At 41.8% G+C, this 26,902-nt stretch overlaps 1 protein-coding gene, 1 long non-coding RNA gene and 1 other non-coding gene across 3 annotated transcripts; all 3 read right to left on the reverse strand.

Moving 5' to 3' along the window:
- Positions 1–662: 662 nt before the first annotated feature.
- On the reverse strand, positions 663–3,237 carry LOC136711460 (uncharacterized). The gene is made up of 3 exons (XR_010804729.1): positions 2,217–3,237; positions 1,825–1,940; positions 663–1,548 (listed from the first exon to the last, which is right to left on the reverse strand). It is a non-coding gene; the product is annotated as an uncharacterized LOC136711460 (long non-coding RNA).
- Positions 3,238–13,374: 10,137 nt separating this feature from the next.
- LOC136711665 (uncharacterized) lies at positions 13,375–25,647 on the reverse strand. The gene is made up of 16 exons (XM_066688050.1): positions 25,493–25,647; positions 24,230–24,383; positions 23,267–23,375; positions 22,641–22,953; positions 20,410–20,460; positions 19,962–20,251; positions 19,732–19,866; positions 19,545–19,634; positions 19,094–19,128; positions 17,159–17,338; positions 17,003–17,056; positions 16,794–16,877; positions 16,579–16,701; positions 16,438–16,491; positions 16,060–16,119; positions 13,375–15,750 (listed from the first exon to the last, which is right to left on the reverse strand). The coding sequence occupies exons 10-16, from the start codon at positions 17,202–17,204 to the stop codon at positions 15,149–15,151; spliced, it is 1,023 nt and encodes a 340-aa protein (XP_066544147.1). The 5' UTR covers positions 17,205–17,338; positions 19,094–19,128; positions 19,545–19,634; positions 19,732–19,866; positions 19,962–20,251; positions 20,410–20,460; positions 22,641–22,953; positions 23,267–23,375; positions 24,230–24,383; positions 25,493–25,647; the 3' UTR covers positions 13,375–15,148.
- Positions 22,474–22,550, reverse strand: LOC136712025 (small nucleolar RNA SNORD66). Its single transcript, XR_010804797.1, has one exon. It is a non-coding gene; the product is annotated as a small nucleolar RNA SNORD66 (small nucleolar RNA).
- Positions 25,648–26,902: the final 1,255 nt, after the last annotated feature.

The raw sequence follows: 26,902 nt of genomic DNA on the forward strand, positions 1-26,902 counted from the left end.
TGCAAAGAGGAGTGGGACAAAATCCCTCCCGAGATGGTGCAAACCTGGTGGCCAACTACAAGAAACGTCTGACCTCTGTGATTGCCAACAAGGGTTTTGCCACCAAGTACTAAGTCGAAGGGGTCAAATACTTATTTCCCTCATTAACATGCAAATCAATTGTAGATGGTGTTCTTGGGGTCATAGGCAGCATTCCTCCTCCTCCAAACAAGCGAGTTGAGATGATGCCAAAGAGCTCGATTTTGGTCTCATCTGACCACAACACTTTCACACAGTTCTCCTCTGAATCATTCAGATGTTCATTGGCAAACTTCAGACGGGCCTGTACATGTGCTTTCTTGAGCAGGGGGACCTTGCGGGCACTGCAGGATTTCAGTCCTTCATGGCGTAGTGTGTTACCAATTGTTTTCTTGGTGACTATGGTCCCTTTAAGAGAGTGCACCTAATCTCAGCTCGTTACCTGTATAAAAGACACCTGGGAGCCAGAAATCTTGCCGATTTATAGGGGATCAAATACTTATTTCCCTCATTAACATGCAAATCAATTTAGAACTTTTTTGAAATGTGTTTTTCTGGATTGTTTTGTTGTTATTCTGTCTCTCACTGTTAAAATACACCTACCATTAAAATTATAGACTGATCATTTCTTTGTCAGTGGGCAAACGTACAAAATCAGCGATGGATCAAATACTTTTTTCCCCTCACTGTATGTACCTCGGCGAAGACTCAGGAACGTTATACGTGAAGTTGTTCAATCTGGCATCTCTACGAGACAAAGTTCTGTAATCAATAGACGAGTGTACTGGTCTTTTGTGTGTGCCACAATTTTGTGTGGCACTTAGATGGACTACACAAACTGATACGCTGGAAGTTCGTTGTGTATGGTGGAATAGATGGTTACAGTAGGCTTATTGTCTTTCTCTCATGTGCAAATAACAACAGGGCACATACAGTTCTTGAGCAGTTTCAGACAGCCACTGAGAAATATGCATGGCCATTGCATGTCCGCACAGTTCATGGTGGGGAAAATTCCCAAGTCTGGTATGCTATGATGCAGCATCACAATACTGAGAGATCTGTAATTGTAGGCAGTTCTGTCCACAATGAACGTGTAGAAAGAATGTGGCGTGACATAAACAGATTAGTCTCAGTTTCAGTGATATGAAGCATGAGGCTGGAGCAGTGACGATTGACGGAGGGAGGGGTGAGTAATGATCTTACCAACGGTGACTTGAGTAGGGGATGCTTCATACTTGACTTGAGGACTATGGATGTGTGAGGATGTCGTTTTAAAAAAAAAAAAAAAAAAGCTTTATCCTGTCACTAAATAAATGAAAAGTCATGGCAGCTTTGGATTGCAAATTCAAAATTAGTTTTGAATTGCTCTTCATTGAGTCCAATTGGCAGCCTCAAAACAAGGCCACAAAGTGCTCACGGTTGGGAACTGCAAATCCCTGCTGAACTCAATAGTTGGCTGAATTTCATATCCACCAACAGGAAACTGTTTTGCTCCAGTTAGGAACATCAGTAAGTCCTCTAATGTACAATCTGAAATCAGAAAACACAATATACAAATAAATGGAATAGAAGCTTGCATCAAGACAGTGAGTCTTTATAGTATCTAACTTGTTGAGAGGCTATAAAATATTGGCTTGTAATGATTACACACATTTTAAATAGTTCAACTACTTTCAGAAATTAAATAACATCAGCTGCAGCTAAGAAGGTAATTTAAAATGATTAATGTTAAGGTTATAAAAGTGCTTGCTTACTTTTGTTTGTCAAACTGCTAATAAAAAACATGAAATTCATCATCGCTTCTACCTCCAATGCTCTGCAATTTGACCCCGTTTCTGTGAACTGTGCCTCGAACATGTCATACACGTCATCCGGCTGCATCACTGTTCTGTTCTGACCACACAGAAGCAGCTTCATCACATCTAAAATTGCAAAAAAAAAAAAAATGTTATATATATATATATATACACACACACACAAAGTTGTATAGTAAACTACTTCTAGTTTAAACACAAGGCAAATCCTTGCATGAACATTAGAGAGAAGTGTATTTAATTACAATTAAAGGATATACAAGTAAAAAAATAATAATAATAATAAATGAAAATACTGTGTTCCATCTATATTAAAAAGCAAACCATCTTTAAATAGCACATAGAAACCTGTGACAGGGATCTACGGTGTGTATGTACACTGACCTGGATGTTTCTTAATCAAAGTTGCTATACCGAATGTTTCAAGGCCTTCTTTGAATTCCTCAATTTGAGCACGATTCACTACAGAAGTGTAATAGCGTGCAGCAGCTTGGATGAAGTCAACTTTATTTGCATCATTCACCTGCCCCAAAAAGCTTATGTCCCCTGCTATCTTCTCCACAACAGGATCCTCACTCCAGTCCACTCTTCCTTGAAAAAATAAAAAATATAAACTTCGCAGAAAAAGGTGATGAACTGTTCATTGTGATAATAAACTGAATTTATTCCCATGCATCACATTTTTGAAAATTACGAGTGGACATTTGTCAATGAATAGTATGTATATTGCACAGCAAAAAGTACTTCAGAGCATGTGTTCAACTAATACCTCTTTCAGTTTGCTTTGAACATCTTCATCAGAAACATCTTCCACAAACCACTGATCTATTCCTGCAATTGTATTCAGCAGTGATTCAGCAAAAATGTTTAGCTTCAGAGAGCTCTGAATCAGAATTGTTCCAACAATTCTGCCTGCCATGAAAAGGGCTCTATTTTGTAAAACAGTAAAGTCTGTAGATGGGATCAGGTGTCCTTCTTCCCCACTCCAAAGTCCCCCCCCAATTTATCAAACCACGGGCAGCCAGCTCCATCAGATTACGGCGTGGTCCTCCAGAGTCAAATCCTTGTTCTCCAACAAAACAAGCATTGAGAGATTTATTCCAACCATAGTCATCTCTGTACATCCATTTAATTAAATCTTGGAAAGCATGGGTCCTCCTGACTTTGACAGTCTGAATTCCATCTACGAGTACTGAGGTGCACAGCTCTCTGAGTAAGCTTTCTGGGCTCCTGTAGAGAAGTAGACTACACATAATGCATTCATTTTCAGTTTGAAGACAATGTTTTTATACTATACTTCCTTGATTAAGATTAGTGTTACTGTTAAAATTAGAGCTATTGGAATAAAGTTGCAATTTACAAGCATCTTATTAGGGTCCCCATTACAGAAAAGCATAAACCAACTTAATCTGAAATTGATTAAAATATTCAATAAGTATACAGTGAGAATACATGGGGGGGGGGGCATGATTCTTAGAGCCTGTGTATAACAAGATATATTATGTATATCTTGTGTTTTTGTTGAAGGTTTTCTTTTTGCAGGACAGGTCCCCGCTATAAATCAGCCAAAAGGCAGAGTCTCTGCCATTGGTTGCATGTTTTATTACCTATGACTTTTAAACACACACATATATCTTTATTTTTAACTCTGGTATACATTATATCCTTTATACTTGCCTGTCTACACTGTCAGGTACAGAAGTCACCACTGAACCAGCTGCCACAGTAGATAGTAGGGTTTTTTGGGCGCGGCCTATTTTGTTATGACGTATGCCCTAAGCTTATTAATATTCCTACGTCATAATTGGGGGGCGTGATTTTAGGTAGATTTATTTCCTTAATTATTCCTACGTCATATCCGTCAGAAAGTGTACACCCATAAAACCCTGAACAACAAGGCCGCCCATAAAGACCCCCACCCCTCTGAAGGCAACGCCCCGAAACTCTCCTCTCTATTTAAGAACCCGCGCTGCTTTTAGGCAATACCTCTTTAATTCTCAGCATCTGAAACATCCCGCTTCTTCAACATGTCCAGCGACATCAACATGAAACCCCGCAAGAAACAATCCCGGGCAAGGGTTCCTGTACTCACCAATTTGAAGATTGAACGCTCCTGGGTGTTGTTCTGGGGGGGTCGACGGGGTTACCGCTTTAAAAGGGATCCCAGCTATGTTGGAGTGGAGCTTTATGCTTTGGGAGAGAAGGAGGGTACGTTGGAACCTTTTGAGACGGTGATTGAATACTCTTATGAGGACTGGTTGAAGGTGATGGCATGGAGAGACCAGGGGCTTGTGGATAAGACTCTAGAAGGCTTGCATGAGGTTCCAAGAGAAGGCGAAACGGAGTCTCCGACTCAGAGTTTTGAAAGGTGTGAATGGGAAAGCTTGCAGAACTACGGTACAGTGGTGAAGAGTCTATCTCTAACTACTGATCGTAAGGTTTTGTTTAGCAGTACCCTGATTACAAACCCTATTGAAGGGGTTGTGGAGGATCCAGAAAAACAGGTTACTGAAATTATGTTTGACGCCGTGGACTGGCCGTTCTTGAAAGAGGTCATAAACTGTATAAATGATGTTTTTGACATCTTGACCAAATGTTCACAACTGGATTCTGTTAGAAGGAGAATATGCTGGATTATGGATTATATATCCCCCTTGAATGACGACGACGATGATAAAACAGACGACCTGTGGGGGTTTGGAGGGGGGTCTGACGGCTCAGGGTCTACTCTCTTCTAAGAGGGCGGTGTGTCGTGACGTAGTGAAGAGATAGGATAAAAGGCGCAACAATTCATTCATGGTTTAAAATTAAAGAGAATGTCTTACCCGAAAGCTGCGGACGTCGACAGGATCTACAGGCCTCTTCAAACCCGGGATCAACCCTGGTTCTATTCCCCAGATTTTGTATACACTCCGGAACCCTCTGACTGCGGTTACCCTCCAAGACCTCAGACCCCGGTCCCTCAGGACGAAACAACATGCGGGGCGATGGATGTCCAAATGAGTCTCGTGGATCCCCAGCCTCTGGAGCTCCTGGAGGGCCTCGATTTTGCCGAACTGTCTACCGTCTGTGCGTCTCAGGAGGGGGTCAGTCCAATGGATGTAGAAACACCCCACAAACCACCAGGCGACCCAATGAGCATCGGACTGTCTCGGGGGCGTGATGAAGACGCAGGATTTATGCCCGGGGTATGTGACCAAGTAAGCAGAGTGGTTAAAAGCACCCTGGTGTATATTCTGAGTGCTCTCATCGACCGAGCTCTGAAAGAAGTCTGTCGGGGGTGTGAAGTGAATCACCCCAGTCAGTTGAGACACAGTTGTTTGTTTGAACCAGACCGTTACTATTTCCTGTTCTATTTCAACGTGTTTTACAGAAGACTGAACAAACCGTGGCTGAAACCGGCACTAATCAAGGCTCTGTCTTACTCCCACATACATGTCACTGCGGGACAAGTCCAGAAAATCATAGATGAGATTTTGCTGGAGCTGAAAAAGGAGCCGTTTATAATAGAGAAACTTGGGCAGCTGCTCAATGACCTGGATGAGCCAAGTAGAAAAACCGCTGGCAAGCTAAAAGCTTATTTCTTCCGTAAAGAAGTTAAAGCTGGGGGCAGCGACGAAGAATTCGACATCTATGCCACTGATTCAGACTCTGACCTGAACTAAGGGACTTTGAACATGGGGAATGTTCTGGACTGCTGCTGCAACTGGTTCTGCCATCAACACTCTGCAGCTAACCTGAGAGCGCTATTACACCATGTGCTTGACAGAAAAGTAGCCAACGCGAGCCTTTTCTCTACAGATTTAACCATCGATGAGGATCAACTTTCAAACCTGGAAAAGTTAATGGTTGCTGTAACAAAGACCGGGGGGTACGAACACTGGGATGAAGCGCTCAAGGGGGCCAAGAATGATATTAGGCCATTTCATCAACATCTGTATGACCTTTTACTGAGCATGTTTAATACCCCTCTGTTTACTTTTAAAATAGGTCATATTGTTGTTTTATTTACATATGTAACTGAGGTGTGTGCCTACAAGATAAAGAAACAGGTATTTGTTGATATAGATCAAGTAACCAATCATCTGATTTCTTTTTGTCTGGACCGTAGAAAAAATTGTTGTGTATGTTATACTTTTCTCAAATGTCTAAAAAGGGGTATCTGCTCTCCTGAAGTTGAATAAAAAACCTTGTATAAAAACTTTGGCGCATAGTGTGGGTCTGTGTGTTTATTTGGCAGAATGACTCGGCAAGCTCCCCAAATGCATGAACTATACTACAACCCAGCCAAGATTGGGGGTTTGGCGGGTAAGAAGGGTTTTCAAAGAGGACTCGCTGAGGCCGGTGTGAAGGTTAATGATGTGGTTGTTTCAGAATGGTTACGGGAATAAGACGCCTATACCTTACATAAACCTCTCAGGATTAACTTTAAAAGAAACCGCGTATATGCAACTGACATAGACTCACAATGGCAAATGGATCTAGTCGATATGTCAAATTTATCAAAACATAACAATGGTCACAAATTTATGTTGATGTGTATCGATGTGTTATCAAAATATGCCTGGGCTCGCATTCTACATAATAAAACAGGTCGGGCGGTGACAAGGGCCTTTGAGGATATATTGTCCCAGGGCCGATGTCCTAAAAAACTGCAGACTGATAAAGGAAAAGAGTTTCTCAACAGAGAATTTCAGAATCTACTGAAGAGACACAAAATACATCATTTCACCACCGGTAATGAGCTTAAGGCATCGGTGGTGGAGAGGTTTAACCGCACCATAAAGACCAAAATGTGGAGATATTTTACAGCGGTCAACACGTTCAAGTATTTTGATAAAGTTCAGGATTTTATCGATGCTTACAACCAAGGGTATCACGCCAGTATTAAAATGAAGCCTATAGATGTTGATCAAAGTAATTCTTTTAAGGTCTATAAAAAATTATACGGCCCATTTATTAAGAAGGGGAAAACTACTTATAAGTTCAACATCGGCGATGTGGTTCGCATTTCAAAGCTAAGGAGTACTTTTGCCAAAGGTTATGAACAAACATTTTCTGACGAATATTTTACAGTTACCGAACAGGTGGCTAGAGACCCCCCCGTGTACCGGTTAAAAGACTATGACGGGGAGGCTATAGAAGGAACGTTTTACGAAGCCGAGTTACAAAAAATTATTGTGGGTAAAGACATTGTATACAGAGTTGAAAAGATATTAGCTGAGAAAACCCAGAACCGGAAAAAATATGTGTTGGTGAAATGGCTTGGATGGCCTGAAAAGTTCAATAGTTGGGTCCCGGAACAACAGGTTTGTGATATTCAAGCCTTATAACAACATGCCCGCGGGTGTGGTGGGGTCATTACTTTCGATACTCAAGATGGAATCAGGAGGCTTCTACGTGACTCTACCCAGTAACGCCTCTCTCGATATATACCCTAAAAATGAAATATCCAGTTACACGGTACAATTTGGAAAATCTATAGATCTAAGGGGTTCATGGGAAGTGGGGTTGGCGGAAATACAGTATCCTTACACTTGGGCTGTTTTACAAGATAAGGATGCCACCTTCGCCATTTTTGATGATGTTAAAAAGAGTCAATGGACATTCACGATACAAGGAGGTTATTATGACAATGTGGATACAATATTAGATGAGATGCATAAACAGTTCTCAGAAGGCACCCCCAACATCAAGCTATATTACAACCCTATTAAAAACAGAGTGTACAAGGTGTCAAAACCTTGTATTAGCATTCAAACCAACGGACAACTGGGTCGTATATTAGGGTTCTATTCTGACACAGAGAGCAGGTTCTCAGAAGTGGTGGCACCCTTCCCGGCTGACATCAGGGGCGGCTTTTACACTCTTTATGTGTATACGGATATCATAACACACCAGAGGGTCGGGGATAGCTATGTCCCCCTTTTGAGAAATGTACTTATTAAAGGTAAAAGCAATGACATGGTCACAATTACTTATGACAAGCCACACTACGTACCAGTCTCAAAGACCCACTTTGACAACATCACGATCGAAGTAAAATCGGATCAGAATATCAACGTACCCTTCTGCTTCGGTAAAGTTATTGTCAAACTACATTTTCGACCCCTGAAACAGTGTGTACATTATTAAAATGGCTACCTCGAGGGGTTATGTAGATCCTAGCGCCTATGTGGATTATTACAAGATGCAAGCCGGGAACGGCTTGCCCGGTTTTGTAGGAGCCCCTACAATGTATGGAGCCGGTCTAGGAGGACTCTTTCGTGGTCTCTTTAGAATGGCCGTACCCCTGCTTAAGAGAGGCTTTGCTATAGCCAGACCCCACTTGAAATCAGCGGCTAAAAATATTGTTAGTGACGTGTTCACCAATGTTATGAACCGGGCAGCTAGCCATGAGCAGCAGGAGGGTTCGGGTCTCATGGTAATGGCGAGGAGGGGGGGTAAAAGAAGAAACAGTATGTGTCCACCAGGGCGACGAAGATCCGTGGCTAACAAAAAACGAAGAATCTCTCATTCTCCAACATATCGTGGAAACACTCGGAGAAGGAAGCAGCACAAGAAAAAACCGGCAAAAAGAAAGTCGCAAAGAAAGACAAATAGAGCCTCAGGATACATCTTTTAAAAATGTCTTTTGTCCACAGTCTATCGGAAGAATGCGTCAAATCAGAACTGGATCTGTTTACAGTTCCATACACTCAAACGAGTATAGATAAGAGCATATATGTAGAGATACCGCCTCTTTCCGCAATTTCAGATACGGCCCCTCTGGAGTTTTTTATAGCTGGCAATGGCGAGGATTATATTGATTTGAATAACACATTTATTTTAATGAACTGTAAAGTGACTGATGAGGATGGCGATGCAATCGAGAAGACGGCCAACGCTGGGGTCATCAATTACCCGGTGGCCATCATGTTTTCACAGGTGGATGTGACCCTGGGAGATCGGCTCATTAGTCAAAGCAGCAATACTTACCCCTATAGGGCCATGATGGAGTGTATCCTTAATTATAGTGAGGAGACCCTAAGCAAACAGTTCAGCCCCGGCCTTTTCTTCAAAGACACCCCGGAAGCTATGGACGACCAGGATCCAGAGGGACTCAATAAGGGTTTGCAAAAAAGAACGGCCTTTTCAACAGAAGGGAGGACCTTTGAGCTAATGGGACATATCCATGCAGACATATTTTTCCAAGAAAAACTCATGCTCAACGGGGTAGACATTAAAATTAAAATGATCCGTAGTAAAAGTGCTTTTTGTCTGATGACCCCTGATACTGAAAAATATAAACTGACCATATTATCGGCCTCGCTGTTTGTGAAAAAAGTATCCGTCTCCCCGGCGGTTAAACTAGGACATGCACAGGCTTTAATGACGGCAAACGCCAAGTACCCGATCGAAAGAGTCTATATGAAAGTCCACAGTATCCCTGCAGGGACACGGGTGATGAACCAGGAAAATCTGTTTCTAGGACAGCTCCCAAAACAGGTTATTATAGGTCTCGTGGATAATGATGCATTTACCGGGGTTTACAACAAGAACCCCTTTAACTTTAAACATTATAACGCGGAATTTATAGCACTGTACGTCGATGGTGTGCAGGTTCCATCCAGACCTTTTCAACCTGACTTTGAAAACGGCAACGCGGTTCGTGAATATTACAGTCTAGTACTGGCTACGGGTCGCCATCTCAAGGATCAACCTCTGCTGATCGATCGCCGGGAATACTGCAGCGGTTACACCCTGTACGGTTTCAACCTGACCCCTGACGAAGAGTGTGGACAACATTTTTCACTGATGAAGACGGGCAATATGCGTTTGGAGATGCGTTTCAAGCAGCCTCTACCACGCACTGTAAATATGGTCGTGTATGCTGTGTTTGACAACATTATTGAGGTGAATCAGAGGAGAAACGTTCTGTATGATTATTATTAAAATGAACACCAGAGAGCTCAACCACATCATGAATGCCCTGGCCGGCTCACGGAAAGTGTTTCAAGGAGTCTACGCCTGCGACCAGCTGCCTAAATTTAAGATCAAGAATTTACCTGCAATGTACATAATCAACACACACCCTAAAAATATGCCCGGAGAACATTGGCTGGCTATTTATCTAAGGGAGGACCGCTGTGGGGAATTTTTTGATTCCTATGGAAACCCCCCGGATTTCAGACCTTTCCCTCGGAAGATCAATAACTTTCTGCTCAACAACTGTCAAGAAACCATTTACAGCGGTCGTCAAGTACAAAGTCTTCAGACCTTCACTTGTGGTCAACACTGTGTGTTTTTCTTATATCATAGATCTAAAGGAAGGTCATACCCCGATATTATGTCCTTGTACAGTGAGGATTTAGGCCAAAATGATAAAAAAGTGGCAGAGTTTGTCAGGTCACTGTGGACCCCCCCTTATAACTGTCACGGTCTCCCCTGTTTCTACCTTAGTTCACCACCAGAGGTCTCCCTCTCCCGAATACTAGTTTAGTGCTTCTCCTTTCCTTTATCCAGTCAAACCAGTCTTTCCACATTCTTCCCTACCAGGTGCACCTGTTCTGTCCTCTTCTCCATTAGTCCATCATTGGTCAATCCTTCATTCACCTTGTTCAATCCCTCTCTCCTTCACAGTACTAAAACCCCTGTTTCCTAGATTCATTGCGAAGTCTTGAATTCTCTCCTGGATCATTTCTAAGTCTTGTTTCTTGATTGCCTTCCTGTGTATTTTTGACCTCTTGCTTCCTTCTCTCGTTTACCCCTTTCGGATCTCCCTACTAGCCTGTTCGCTTGATCATTTGACCTGGACTGTCCCTGTTTATGCTCTCTCGTTTTGCCCTTATTGGATTATCTGCTTCAACTCTAAAAGCCTGCACTTGGATCCTTTCCTTTGGTCTTAGAGGACGTCACAATAACACATTGACTTACGGCCCTAGCCAACCATGTATACAGATGGGGTGTTCTTGTGAGGATTTTAAAAGATGTCATGCGTGTTAAGGGTTATGTTATAAATAAATGTACAACATTTGAAAAAGAAAAAAAAAAAAAAAAAAAAAATGGTTTGTCGGGTCATTATTTACAGGGGGGACAAATAAAAACATGAGATTAATAAGCTTCCCAACGGTGGATAGATCCCGTCCTCAGCACGGTCAGAGTAATGAGATGTCGGAGTCACATCAGTCTCCCCCTCTTTACACAGACGGATTTTTTGCCGCGTTTCCTGGTTAGGAACTGTTTGTTGTTGTTACAATGGTTCAGAGTGAAACCCTTAACTTTCATACATGTCTTACCCGCCGCCGTTCTGTATGCATAAGTCTTAGGACCCCCTGAAACAAACTCCACTATGTGGTCCTGAGGATCTAGTTCGCTCGTTAACTCCCAAGGTAGTCCCCGAGGGGAGGGACCCAATCCCCTGGTCTGGTGACAAAGATTACAGAGTCAGTATCATGATAGAGCGTGCGTTCCTGCAGCTGATCCATTAAGTTGTACAGTTCAAGCCGGGCGTAAGCCGTGGTAAAAACCGCTATGAAAACATTAACGTTTCCCTGTTTGGTGGGGAAATCTTTAGGGGCCCTCCACTGGACCTGTGCCACGTGGTCATTTAAGAATTGAAAGTGTGATACTGCATGTTGTTTGGAAAACATAAATTCTATAAACTGTTCAGGGGTTTTAATCAAGGTTGTGTTTAGACGGTTATTTCTTTCCCCAAACTTACCCCACAAACTGTTTAAAATCAGTTTGGACATTTGTCTCTTGGCGGGGTTTACAGTTATGTTCCCCGGCTCTAGACGGATCCCTTCCTTTTCAAAATATTGCTGAACGTACCGCTCTTTGGCCGCGGAGTCAACACACCATGAGGGATAGCCCGATGCCTCCTGTTTCCCTTTCAGATGGGTCATAATGTACTCAGCAAAAAGAGTATCAGATTTTTCAGAAAAATGCCAAACCTCATACACCTTACCGACTCTGTAACCTTTCTCCACCGCCTTGTCAAGCACAATGCTACACCAGACACCCGTCAGCGCTCTCTCGTCATCACTGTGCAGACAAGAGGTATTTTGATTTTCAGTTTCCACACACGTTCTACACAGAAGGAACATCAATTTTCCCGAACACCTGTAAGGCAACACGGGTAAGAACAGCTCGCGAGGAGGGTACATGGTGACTTTGATCAAACCAAAGTACTGTCCGATTTCGAGAAAGTCACGATAAACAATGGTTGGATGCCCCACCGGGTACATTTTGGTCTTGTTGACATAAGGGTACAGACTGGTGAAATCATAGTAATCTACTCTCTCACCCTCCTTTACCTCATAATGTAAACAGAGGGCGTTGGTACGACCCCCAAATAACGCATCCCTGGGCTCTAGACGTTCAGGAAAGTCCAAGGTTTCCATAAACCGTTGTACCCCCACATCCTGTTGCTTCAGGGTCGTCCACGCGTGTTCCCAAATCACCAGCACATTCAAACCATAGGTGTTTTTTAAAGTTTCAATTCGTTCCTGGAAATCATAGTACATGTCACCGCAGAGTTTTTGTGTTACGGGGTTAAAGGTGTTTGGGTCGAAGCACTGAGGACAGCCATGGTAAATACAACCAGCAAACTCATAAGCGGTACGCCGCCCAGACACGTCGCTAAAACCGTCTAAGTAGTAAGGCCCCATTTTGACTTCCCCTTGATTTAAAGCATGTCTGATGAAGATGTTATCCCGGGCACTCAGATATTCCAGCCACTGTATGGAGACAGTCGAAAAGTTCTTTTGTCTAGCACGATAGTTGTCAGAAGTGGTGACGGCTATAGTGTTTTTCTGCAAGAAATTGGATCGATACATTTTCATGCAGAGAGACGCTATGGTCACACTTTGCAAAGGGTCGAGACCCGATGTGTTGATAACCTCGGCGCGGAAACGCAAACAGGCTTCTTTAAGGATCACCACATCATTTTTACAATAAGCGGCCATCTCTTCGCGGAAATCAAAAACACCTCCCTTAACCGTATTGTACCATTTAAAGAATTCCTCCCTCTCATGAGACATCATAGTATCAACCCCATAATAAGAGGCGGGCGGGTAGGACCCTCGATAATTTTGAGTGTCCTTAGTATTAAAAAAATGGCAGAACCAACCTTTCTTCTGAGCCTCAAAACCCAGAGCTTTAGGCAAAGCGCTCAATTTCATGGGGAGGAAATTTAACGAGTCTATGTAACGTTGGTTGAAAGCTTCGTCGGTGAAACACATGATCTTGCTACCCTGAGCTATTATTTTTGGGGTCACCCCATTTTCCACCAGATACTTCATCAAAATGTAAGAATCATAACCCTTAGCATTGTGGGCAATAAATGTGTAATTGAGGTATTTTGGACCGCGATACCGCGTAAAGAAATCCCTGACACAACTCTCACCGCTAGCTGACCACTCACAATCCAACATGTCAATACAGTGTATATAATTAGCAACATGGACCCCGTTTTCTTGCCGGCATTCAAAATCAAAAAAGACATACCGGTTGTGCGGCGGCTCCTTTTTAACCGGCTGAACAAAGCACTGGTGTTCAGACCCCGGGGTTAAATCAGCATTACAGATCCTACATCTCGGCTCCAGACATTTGTGTGGTTTAGCCTCATGAAAACGGTACTGGAGGCAACATTGCGGGCAATATTTAGTTTGATCACAATAACTCCGTTTTTTAACCCCCTCAGCAGCGGCCCTCTGTACCTTATGTTCGGAAAAACAGAACGCGGAGAGACAAATCCTTAAGCAATCTTTACATCGGATGGTAGGGGCCAAACCCTTACGACATTGCGGATTGAAACAGACGTTACAGTAACCGTCACAGCGGTGCTTAAGCTTATCATTGAAGGCCTTATAACACCAATGACAAACATACGAACAACCCAAAAAAGCCGTCAAACTCTTTATTCCAAAGTAATGACTATCACTTAGGAAGAGAAACAGTGTCTGTGTATGGGTTTCAGGATGTGTCTGAAATTTCACAAATACTTCCTTTACCTCACAACGGTACCACACAACAATTTTTAAAGACAACAACTCCTCAAACCTGGTAATGTCTGAAAAGGCAACCATCTGTTGAGAGTTTAAGCCGGCCCTCTGATGAAGCATTAAAGCCTCTTGCATAGCTTGGGGTTCAGGCATGTCGGGGGTGAGTAGTTTTATTAAACTGTAAGCAAAACAGAGCTTATTGTCCCCATTGGAACTCACCACTAATTGCCTGAGTTTGTTCCTAATTATGTCGTTCTTCAAGCATTTCGACAGTCTTCTAAGTGCCCCACCCTCAGGGTTACGAACCACATTCATTACCAGAGACAGACTTTCATCCGCTAAGATGGATGCGTTACTTTGCAATAACGCTTCGATTTTAGCCAGAAATTCATCAACATCTAAATTATCTCCACTCATCATTACAGATAGGTTGCTAAACAAATCATCCCCTCTGAGTTCTAACTGTACAACATCTCGAGGTCTGACCCTTTCAGCAACCTGTTCAAGCATGTTTTGCAAGGCCTCGTGTATGTTGACAAATATTTCTGCATAATTGTCACAATTTAAAAGTTCTGCAAAATTAAAACGCTGAATCATTTCAAAATTGTTATAGGCCGGTCTATCTATAATCACGGGATCACTGGTACTCTTGGCCCCATCATCATTTTGAACAAAGCCTTCAACCCCTACATTCTCACAGAGCATGTCCTCCACAACCTTATCAGTCTCAGAACCCTCCACATTCCGAACACCCCCACTGCTGACATCTACAAAACCCCCTTTTTGAGGAGGCTCATTTAAAGCCTGTAAAAGTCCTTCAAAGATATCCAACCGGTTAATGTCAAGACCCTCCTCTATAGTGACGGCTGCTTCTGCCGCCGTACTGTGTTCTAATTGTCTCAAATCATTTATAACAGGGGCAGAATTTGGTCGGGGTAGCGTCTCCAAAGCCTCCACCATTTCAAACAAATCGGGGTGAACTAGGGGTTGAACCTCTATAAGCTCTACCGTTGGGAGGTGGTTATTTAGATCATTGACCATCTGTAACAGGTCGGGGTTCACCGGTAAGTCTGTTAATTCACATTCTATCGGGGGTGATTGGGGGTTATTTAAATCATTTATCATTTGTAATAGTTCCTGGTTCATTGGGACATCAGAGGAGTTCACAACAGGGCCGGGGATGTTCTCTCGGGAAGGTCTTTTTGGGGCCCTAACTTGATCATAATCCTTTAGTTTGTGAGTTCTTTTACCAAGTCCGGACATTTTTTTATTTATTTCTTATTTTTCCAACAAACCACAATAGTAAGGCGTTTTGTATCTATTAAAACATTAAATACGGTACAATTCGTTAGTAAGGGTATTAATAAGGGTGTTTTGGCTCTCTATCACAAGGTTTTGTCCCACTAACACAAGTCTTTGATTTAGTAACAAAGTACGTAGCAACTCATGCCGACCTTCAGGAAGTAGCTCCGGGGGATGGTGTCCTGGCACAGCTTCAAAGGATGGTCGCTCCGGTAAATCTCGGTCGAAGGAGGCAGGGAGCGAGCGTATACTCACGGACGGAGACCAAGAAGGCCTTTGCGGTGACACCCTGGCCAATCGCGGTGTACTGTTCAGCGTTTCTGTAGCCAAGAAACGGGGATGGGGGGACGATGTTGAAACCAGTCCGTCGTTGGGTGGTGTGTCAACCCTGACTGACGGCGACCCCTGAGGTTGTTGGTTGCCTGTATTTGTTCCGACCGACAATGCGTCGGGCTGAATCTGGGTTGTTGAATTACCCCCAGAAGGCTGTGGCCTGAGTAGATGTTGGGGGGTCTCCAAGACCACCGTGGGGGATCCTCTCGGTGATCTCTCCGGGGAAGATGTTTGATCCCACTTAGACGGGGTAATTGTCCTCAATAGCTCATCCACAGAATGACTATCCCAAGAGTCTTGGGAAGAATAAAAATATACATTACATTTACATCTTTAAACAGCGACAGAAATCAAACTTAAAACAACATATCCAGGAACTTCAAAACCTTTAGCTTTTTTTAGACCTTTGAAAATAGGCTTAGACATTCACTACAACGCCTTATTATTTACAGACAATATATTTATTAGGACTTGATAATAAATGTAAAACAGAGAAGCCTCTGTAAATAAACGGTTTCTTAAATGTTTCTTTAAAAACTGTAATATTGTTAATAAAACTTTTTATACACACACACACACACACCACATTTCATTTTTAAACGAACCTTCCAAGTGTAAACGCTTCCTGATCCCGGGACTTCCTGTTTCACAAACGTTTTCACGATCTGTTTAAATATTAAATACAATGAACACCTTCAAGCCTTTTCCTACAGCCACTTTAAAACAGAAGTATAATTGCGGAAGATAAGCCAAACAACTTACTAAAACCTTTCGGCCAGCTTTACTTCCTAACCAGACGGTAGGACAATCGGTCATTTCTAAACACATGCCCCAGAAACAAGCCTAGACCTGTCCGGACTTCTAAAGATCTTTCCCAGAACCCCCCGCCCTACAGGAAATGGGCACCCATCGCTTAAATATTAGCCCTCAACGGGCAAACAAAGCCCTTTTAAAAACCTTAAAGTTTGAAAGATCTTACTTACCTCCAAAGAATAATCGTTTCTTATGTTTTTCAGCTGGTTTAGCTTTTTGCACTTCTGTGGAGGTAAGAGACATGTTTAACCTTTAACCACCCCGCTTTATAAAAAGTTTTAACCTCTTACAAGCGGCAGATATATACTCACCGCTATCAGATACAGGGGCTGACGGCCTTTCAGATTCTTGAAAGGTTACGGTTCTCGAATGTAAAACGAAACAAGACCTCGATGTGGAAGGCCTTTCGTTGTCTCGAACCACGTTTCTTAATACTGTTAGAAAGGATAATTTTTTAAAATTAACAAAACGGGCCTCAAACATCTTACAGAAACGTTATACAAACAAACAGGGGTTTAGTTCTTACCCGGTCGGCAGACAGCCTGTCTAGGGACAACCACTTCTCTTGTTTGATCCTCGGAGACATTAATCACAGGCCTTTCGATAGTTTCTGTGTAATTAAAGAGACTGGCATTAATATATATTAAAACGTTTTCATAACTCTAATGAGCCGCTTCAAAACCACACACACACCCCATACATAAGAACCCTTGAGCGCAAACACAAAAATCTTACCGTCGTTGTTCCAGATGATATCCTCAGCGTTGGGAATTAACTCCTGTTGACTGGCTGAAAAATAATTTTACAGAACTTAAAACAGATGGTATAACCTTATTTACAATACATGACCACAACACGCTCTGAGTCAATGAAAATAATTTGAAGACTTACCTAAAAACTCGTTTAAATCGAAGTCGTTGATGTTGTTTCCGGACATTGTTGATCTTTAGGCTTAAATCGAAAGGTCAGTACGAGTCTGTCGAGCTGAAGACCAGACCTTCATACTTATACTGATGGCCAGCTGCCGGATCTGCTTGTAAGGCATTGTTCTGGGCTGGCCTTTGTGCCATCCTGTTACCAATTAACATATCAAAAACAACCAATAAAATGACCCTGCATCAAATTTCAAATAGAAACCAAGATGGCGACGATCTCTCTCCTCTCTACTCTAAACTTTTATTAGAACCTTTTGGTCTCTCAAAAAACATTTTTAAGCATCAAGACCTATAGTCAATAAACACTAAGAATATTTCAGGCCTTTATACGCGCTAAAAAACAACCTGAGCCAAGAAAATAACTATAAAGATCTAAAATAAGTAGCGCTTTTACAGCGTTTTTTTTTTTTTTTTTTTTTTTTAATAGCGATGCTTTGTTTGGTATTAAACAAGTCACAAACTACTCAGAACAGCGTTTATCCCCGCAAAAGAGATATTTGGGTTTATTTTACAAAGCTTATAAATTATATAGTTTAAAAGTATTCTGAATGTTTTGATAACACACGCCATACCGACGTTTGTCTGAGCCCACCCCCGCCCCCCATGGTGTGAGTGATTTAGCCTTGAGTGTTGTGATCTATTTAGCATTGAGTGATCAGTTGTTTTTATTTTTTAAATGATTCCTTATCATCAGGGATTGAGACTGCTAAAATACCTTAAAAACATATCCTTATCTTAAGTCTAACTCTTATGAGCTTTAAGACCCTAGAATGTATTTAAGTAAAACGAATGAACACATTATGTGTGAGATAAAATATAACCACAGCTTTTTTTTTTTTTTTACAAAAACAATTAACCTATACACACAAACACCCCCCACACACCCACACACCCACACACCCTCTTTTTTTAATTTTATTTTTAATTAAATTTGAGGGGAGAGACAGAGCCATATACCTTGGGGTTAACATAAGTACCCTATGCAAAACAGGCATTGTTAGGACCTGGGACCATTACAGACAACAGAACTTGTTGATCTTATAAAATGATTGGGCGAGAGAGACAGAGAGAGAGAGAGACAGACAGAGACAGAGACAGTGTGAATATGCTAAAAGCACTATTCAAAATGGCATTGTTAAGACCTGGGACCATTACAGACAACAGAACTTGTTGATCTTATAAAATGCTTGGACTAGAGAGAGAGAGAGAGAGAGAGAGACAGACAGAGACATAGACAGTGTGAATATGATAAACGCACTATTCAAAACAGACCTTGTTAAGACCTGGGACCATTACATGTATATTTAAAAAAGACCCCCAACCACTACAGGAAGAGCCGACCCATTCACACTCTACAGTTGACCAACAAGAACAACAAGAACAACCGGTTATGGGCGGCCTTGTTGTTCAGGGTTTTATGGGTGTACACTTTCTGACGGATATGACGTAGGAATAATTAAGGAAATAAATCTACCTAAAATCATGCCCCCCAATTATGACGTAGGAATATTAATAAGCTTAGGGCATACGTCATAACAAAATAGGCCGCGCCCAAAAAACCCTACTATCTACTTGCCACAGCGGGAATACCCTCAGAAATGTCTACCTCCTTATACTCTGAAAGTATGCTATTAAATACACTGAGATAACAAGTTTGATTATCAATTAAATTCGACTTTTCTGCAGTAAAAAAATATTTAAATGCAATCCATATGTTATAAATCATGAGCAGCTATAACATTTAAACTGTCAAATCAGCACTCTCAGTTTCTCTCATCAAATTAACTGCCTTCCCATAAATGAATCTAACATAAATGCTTACAATCAACACAATTTCAAAGCCAAGTCACACAACTTTGTTTTTGAAACAACATACATGTTTAGACATTACCTTTCTGCACTGACATCTCTTGGATGAAGTAAAGTCTGTAAGACCAAATGGAAAAAATATATAAATAAGAATTACAACATGACTGCAAAAGTGAATTTGGCAATGTTAGTGTGCAGTTTGGTCCTTCTAAATTTAGGAAATTGCATCCCTTTCTTGCTTTTTAAATGTGGATTTGGCTTCAGCTGCTTTGACTGAGGCAGTGATGGCCTGGCTGTTTGGACAAAACTGGAACCCACCTGTCTATAGAGGATGGAGGGATGTGATTGACTGCTGGGTTAGTGACCTGGATTATGTGAGGAGGCAAAATCAGGAATCGATCTCTCTCCTGCACTACAATATCTAAATGACTGCAGTTTATTACACCACTATTCAAATGTAACATTAAGGTAGTCATCCTTCATGTTATATAGATTGTTCACTCAAAACATATACAAAACTCATCTTTCCTTACCGGTTCTTGTACTTGTGAATTATTGTTTTGCGTATCAAGTCTTACTGAAGTTTGGAGTGTTGGATTCTCCACATTTGGGGTTTCATCTTCCTGTTCCAGAAAAACAACTTATAAATTATGCCTTTTTTTAAATTAAAAGGGTTACTAAACATTAAACTTTAATATTACATGCTCCTTCAAAATGTACCTAATTTTCTGGCAAATTGTGGTGACTGGGAATGTACAAAGCTCCTTGTCCTGTCAGACTAATAACTTCAGCTCCATTCCAGGAAAAACTGGCAGATATGTTGGGTCTAATTAGTTTCCTTGCCCCTGGCAAACACTAAAAAGTAAAAATGTGAGAATACCATTATCAACTTAATCAGCTCAAATGAATTTTTAATATTAAAATTAAGATAGGGATGAATAAAAACGTACCTGTAAAAAGGAAAAAGCAAGCTGATCTCCATCTGTACTGAATTTGTTTTGGAATAATGGTTGAATTTCCTGCTGCATTTCTTGAACATTCCAGGTAGAGTCCAGATTAATTTTGCCAGTCAGCCCCTCTGCAGCTATTTTCTCCTTTTCCTGATCCCTTGGTATCTTCCAAGAATTATCGTGTACTGAACGGAATGCATATGATGTCTTTAATTACCACCCGGGACCTTCCAGCAACAGTTCTGCGATCGTGTTCTGCCACGGAATGCTGAAGGCAGTGGCAGAATTCTCTAAAGACAATATCAAGAAAAGGCATACTGTGGATGGAATTGCATAATATTACAGATACAACATAAGTTACTATGTCTGTATTAATTTTGACCATACATAAAAAGACAACAGAAAACTTTCAGGAGTGCTGATTCGTTCAGCAATGTAACATACTTACATCAGGAGAGAAATCGTGTTCGTGTGTTTCGCCTTGAGCTCCTCTTCGAACCTGCAAATAAACACCGTTAAAAAGTTAGATCTCAAATGTTTAAATACTTACACACACACACAAACATAGTTATGCATATGGAGCCCACAAATAAAAAATAAAATAAAAAAGCAGTGGTCATTTCTAATTCGATTGGGAATATACACCCCATAATCTTTTCTACATCTGATAACAGAACTGCAGAGCATCATGTTAAACACAAACAGTAGCTGCGATTTGCACATATGTAAAGTGCTGCTCATCCAACGCGCACATAGATACTGCGCACTTCTCTTCAGCGGGACAGAGCTGGGGGGGGGAATTAACTTCTTTGCCCACCAGCCACAGAAAACAAATCAGCCGATCGTGTTGTGCAGTGTTGAATACATTTAAAAGCATCTTCAAATGGACTTATTTTTGTTGTTGTCGTTATTACCAGTAATATTTAATCATATAAATAACAGTAATAGTAATACATGTGCATTGCTTACTGATTATAATCGCGGGTGTCTGACTCGGTGCAGAGGTGATCTTTCTACTTTCCCGCGAAACCGGCCGGTCGGGTTTGCAGTGTAAAATACATCTCGGACTATTACTACTGTGTATTTCTTACACCTAGCGGTTTTCTTGTGTCAGTTCTGTAATTAGGGTTTAAAAGGGGATTCTGACATTTAGGTTGAAATTAACTAGAAACGTCTTAATCTGTACCTTCGCCCCCTGGCACCCCATCGTCATAAACCTCTGCCCCCGATAAATCAAGGTCACAACTATCTACAATAATGAACAATGTGCCAAATTAAAAGTTTACAATAATAAAACGTGCTTTATTCTGTCTGATCGGTCTCGGAAGCAGTAAATGTCCAAAACATCCCTCATCTGACTGCTTTTAAAGCGCGCTCAATTAGTGAGCACTTTCGCTGCGCCGCCATTTTCCCCATCTCCCTAAGAGGCGGGTTTATGTGTTTAGATCAGGCAAGTTACCCGCATGTGGCGGGTGGCGGGTGTTCATTTCCCAGCCTGGACTAGAGCATTATATCTCTTCCCACTGCGCAGGAGCTGCTTCTGTAATAAACAGAGCAGCTCACGGGTGAACAGGCTCACAAGTCTACAACACTGTTTGCTATACACCCGATTTTCAAAACCAGTGGAGGACATTTTGATTTGTCGCTACACCCGTTTGTACAATGACCATAAATAAATGCGATACCTTTTTCATAATGTAGCCCATTAGTGGCAGAACAGTTTAAAAGCAGAGGTAAACATCCAAAACAATCGATGCTAATATGTAGAAGAGAGAAGTCTGCAAAACCGACGAGGTGCCGACGGCCTGACAGAGGCGGTGACATCAAGTGGCTGAGGCGGCGCTACCAACGACTCCACAAGTCGTGCGAGGTTGCTGACCCCTTCAGCCAGTGTCCGCAGTCGGGCAGCAGCACTATTACTTTCAGGATCAGCCATCACTACCAGCTTCCCTCAGAAACCTCTGCGCCCTCAGTCTCGTCTGATTCGCCAACACTTCTCATGTGTCAAGGTGATGTCACGAATCGAGTCATGTGATTCACGAAATGGCATTTCGTGCACGTAATGTGTATTTCGTCATACGAAATGGCATTTTGTGCACATAATGCTCGTTTCGTGCACATAATGAGTATTAGCAATTTTGTGGATGGAATGTAAAATGTACTTTGCATTCCGTGGACAAAATGAACACCCGAGTTTGCATTATGTCCACAAAATGTTGTAAGGGAAAATTCCGTCTACGAAATGAATTACAGATATTGTACATTTAGTGGTACGAAATGTGTATTTCGTGCACAAAAGAGCTTTCGTGCAAGAAATTATGTATGACACAAACGGTGCCCCATACATCTGTGGGGTCATCTTGTTCAGAATACTGTTCATCTTGCGGATCAGTAACTGTTGAAGGGAAAGGGGGGTGGAGGGAAGGAAGGAAAAATACTTAGTTCTGCAAACCTCGGCCAAGTCCGTGTTTTTATTTGTTGTGGAGAGGTGGGTGCATGTGAGCATATTCAGCCCCTCAGTTCCTCTTCTCCATCAGTAGAGGTCTGAGGCCCAGACACCATGGCACTAAAAACAGATCATCACTGGGGCTCCAAGTTTACCCACAATCCCATTTACTAGACTTGCAAATTATTATTCCCACCCCCCAAACACAAACCGTGTCCTCTGCTCCTACATACCTGGGTAATAATGACCTCGGGGTCATCACCCACTGTGGAAGCCTGCTTTATCCTAGGCTTCCAGGCCGTCTTGGCCTTGTTGAGCTGAACCTCATCCATGAATGACACGCTGATGATGATTCGCGCCTCCATCCTCTCGCCTTGCTGGGAGTACCAGCGACCCTCTGCTGAGGGCTGGGGGGACAAAGACTCTGGGCCATGTCCCCCCATGGGCTGTATGCCACGGTTGGCAAAAGAAGGGGGTAAGGACAGGGACAGAGTTCATCCTTGTCAGCCGACTGGGGTCCAGGGGACACACAGGGCTCTTAGTGGCCTGGAGAGAGGGGAGGGAGGGAGAAAGGGTCAGACCAAAGCTGCTATTCCTTCAAGCCATAAAACAGTCTTCTGGGAACTTGCTGTGGTGGACAGGTAACACACATACAGTAATCTGAATAACAATCACAATTAGACAGCAGTTGACAAAAAACATGCAACGTTATATAAGTACAAATGAGACAAATGCCCAATATCAACATTAAACAGATCCATCAGAACAATGCAGGTAACCAACACAATCAAAAGGTTTTATATAGAAAAAGAAGACAATAAACCTCTAGGGTCCTCTACACAAGCAGGGCTCAGCGTACCTTAACCATATCGCTAATGGGAATTTCCTGCAGCCTGTCAGAGATTAACTCTAAGTCCTGCAGGAACTGCCTCTCATTTTTCTCCTTCTGGTCATGGATGTATTTCGACCTACAACATAATTTTTATGAAATAACATTTACACAGATGTCTTGGTTGTGCAGGGGATTACGAAATAATGAAAGCAATACATTTTAGAGGTCGGCTCACAATCCGGTGTACCATTCGGTGTTTAAATGACCCAGGTCTCTTTTCACTCAATAGGTATCAGAAACAACATTGATATGAAATTGAAAATATTACAAAAAGGCAGTAAACGCAGTCTCCACTGTTGAAACTGTTTCACGTTAAACTTACTCAGTTTATGAATGGAACATCAACCTCTCTACAGAAAACAAAAAAGTTAGCTTATAAACCACAGTCATTATAATAATTAATTTGTCTCATAGAGTAAAACAGTAACATGTCAGCATATACCATATCCACTTAAACATATTCAAAGTCATTTCACCATATTTCATATCCTCTCATACAGTAATCAATAAACAAGAATAATATGGTTCAATAATAATGGTTTAATATGTAGCTACACACCCATGCATAGGAGCAATTCACATGATCGTGTACTGGTGAAAAACATACATTATTTATCACATTTTGTGCACACTTTAACTGTACTGTCATTTAAAAAAATGGCAAATATGATATCATCACACACTCATGTATTACAGTTGCTGTAATTTGTAATGTAGTTTGCTTCACTGTAGCATTCTTGCTGCCTGTGTTTTGTCGCATTTCTGATTGCTATGTAATGACACTCTTATAATGCAAATGTGTGTGTGAGTTGCTTTGGATAAATCACCAAAATTAAGAAGAAAAATAAGTAATAGTTTAGGAGCATGCACACTCAGAGACATAATCAAACACGTTCACATATATACTGGTCCCTGGGTGGCGGGGCGTACCTGAGAGCAGGATGGCATGGTCACAGGTCTGATACACTCGACACAACTGGCGGGTCAGCAGGTGCTGCTGGTGGCAGTGACGGGTGTTCTTGTTGAGTTCGCAGCTGGTGATGGCTGTGGTGGGGCTGAGGGCAGGGCGCGAAGTCCTGGTGCTCTACAGGAATGTGTCACATTGAAAGTCAGGCATGTTTTTCAGGTGCATCTGTAATGTACATGGCAGTCATGGGGGGCAACCCTGGTCCTGGAGAGATCTAATCCAGCTAGTTATACAAGTCACCCTCAAGTACCAATTTCTAAAGACGGGGAACACAAGTTAGTTAAGCTCGGTAAGCAAGTTCACTCAATTAAGAGAAATCGAGTCTTAAAGGACTAAAGGGTGGCGTTTCTTCCACCTGATTTTCAAATCACTACCTGTTTAATTGCAATAAATGTTTCCATGTATTTATAAACCAGCAATTTAAGCCTGACCTGTAACTCCAGCTACATGATTTACCAGACCCCAGTACTGAAAGCTTTGAAAAAATAAATCTTTCATTCATCAAATAAAATAAATGTAATTTCATATTAATTACAGCAAACGCAGTTCAGTAAAATTAAACCATGAGAGATATTTTACAAAGAATGTTCTGGAACTGTGTCCTTTTCGTGAAAACCAACCCTTACCTCTTGATGATGTGTGTAATTTAAAAACCCTTGACCTTGCTTGCCTTGGATTCAAACAGTCACTATTTATTCCACATTCTCTTAATTTTGTATGCTTAACCAAGTATTAAAACAGACCTCCTAGCAATCCTGTGTCCGGAAACAAATTACTGCAGCACAAAGATCCTGTCTGAGTATGAAATGAAAGACATGCTCTTAGCCATATTTCCAGATTAAGAGCTCAAAAGAGTTGCGAAATGTCTACACATCTCCAGCCAAGCACTGGGTCTAGGGTGAATGCTGAAATGATATTGATAGTGTGTCAATTTCCAACTACTTGTCAGTTTGTTGAATTAGCCTTGAACAGGAGCTCACAGTCGCAGCCCAGTGGCCCTGCAACAGAGACGTCGGGGAAGATGCCTTTGCCGACACTCACAACACTCGTGCCAGCTTTACCTTGCTCTTTAGAATCTGTCCTGCTCAGAACTTCACTTTGAACTGGACAGAAAACTAGGTGACCAGACCTTGTCTGGAGATACATTTCCTCATCACATCCCATAAACAAAATGAAAGTGACCCAGCAGACCCAATGCATAAGCAATACACATTAACTGGACTCACCCACGCAGTGCAGCCGCTGTGTCCTGCTGAGGTCCCCCACCCCCACCACCTGCGCCAGGAAGTGCACCTCATAGATGCCCCCGATGCGCTCCGCCCGGCTCAAATGAGAGAGAGAGAGAGAACGAACGAACGAACGAATAGAAGGCAACGTATGGGAGTACTAGGTGGAAAGAGGAGGAACCAAATGTGAGGGGAAAGTGGAGACGGGGGAACCGTTTGTCCGGACGGACTACTCAGTCTAGCGACGTGCGGACAAGAGGTCGAGGTGATTTTGCTGCAGGGTTTCATTTCTTCAGTATCTTTTTTTTTTTTTTTCTTTTCATAATCCTTGTCTAAGAATTTCTGGAGACTAACTTTTAAAAGCAACCCTCGTTGTTTTTGTTTTTTTTAAGTCATGTCACCATAATTAACACTGCTACGAGTCCGTATGATTGTTTTTAACCGGCGCTTTATCTATTGCTGCCGGTGTGCTGTAACAACCATGCGCTGAGGAGAACTTCGTTTAAACGCTGCTGCGTATCCCGGCTCCGAGTCTTTTTGACGAGGATCCACGTGTGCTTTTTTGGGGAAAGCGTTTCCTCGTCTTTGAAGAAGATTTCTGCTAAGCGGGAGTGGACTGGATCGTGGACTGGCACCCTCTGCACTGGCGTCTGATTTCACTCTGCTTTCTGTATTTTCTTCCCCTGAACTGCCACTATCATTCCTGTGCCTCTCTGCCATTATTATTATTATTAGTCCAATCGGTTTATAATTTTCTTTGTGTACTTTTTCATGTTTTCTTTCTTTCTGTCTGTCTTCCTTGTATTTCCTCAGTGTGTATTCTTCTAAGTCTAACACTGCTGATTGACTTTTCCTTTGTCTGCACTCCACTTTTCTACAGCTAATTTCTTGTATCTGTATTTAGAAGTTTAATTATTTTTCTTAAAGGCCTGGTTTTCTGTCTTTACCCCACTGCTCTCTGGAGTTCTGGAGTTTTCTGTTCTTGCAATTGCCAGTTTTCTGCAGGTGCACTTATGTTGTCTATCTCACACACATGCACCCATACACCCACACACATCATACATCTCTCTCTTTTTCTTTTCCTATTTTGTGTGCCTTAAACTTAGGTTGAGCTCATCTAGGAGGGGGAAATAATAACACATTTAATTTAATTGGAAAGTGAAATTGAATGTTTTGTTTTGTGTTGTAAATGTGTTCATCTTGTTTTGATCCATCACTATCCCTCATTGAACATTTGTGTTTGTTTTTGACCAGGACAGTGTTTGTTTGTTCAATGTAAATGTTGAATTCGATTTTGAATTCTGTTTATTGTAATTTCCTTTATTTTTCTTTATTTAAATTACTTCTCAACTGAAAACTAAAAACGTGTGTGCAATTTTTGACCCTATAGTTCTTATGCTTTGGCTAGCT

This window comes from Amia ocellicauda, chromosome 16 (assembly GCF_036373705.1).
Source record: "Amia ocellicauda isolate fAmiCal2 chromosome 16, fAmiCal2.hap1, whole genome shotgun sequence".
NCBI classification, from domain to species: domain Eukaryota; kingdom Metazoa; phylum Chordata; class Actinopteri; order Amiiformes; family Amiidae; genus Amia; species Amia ocellicauda.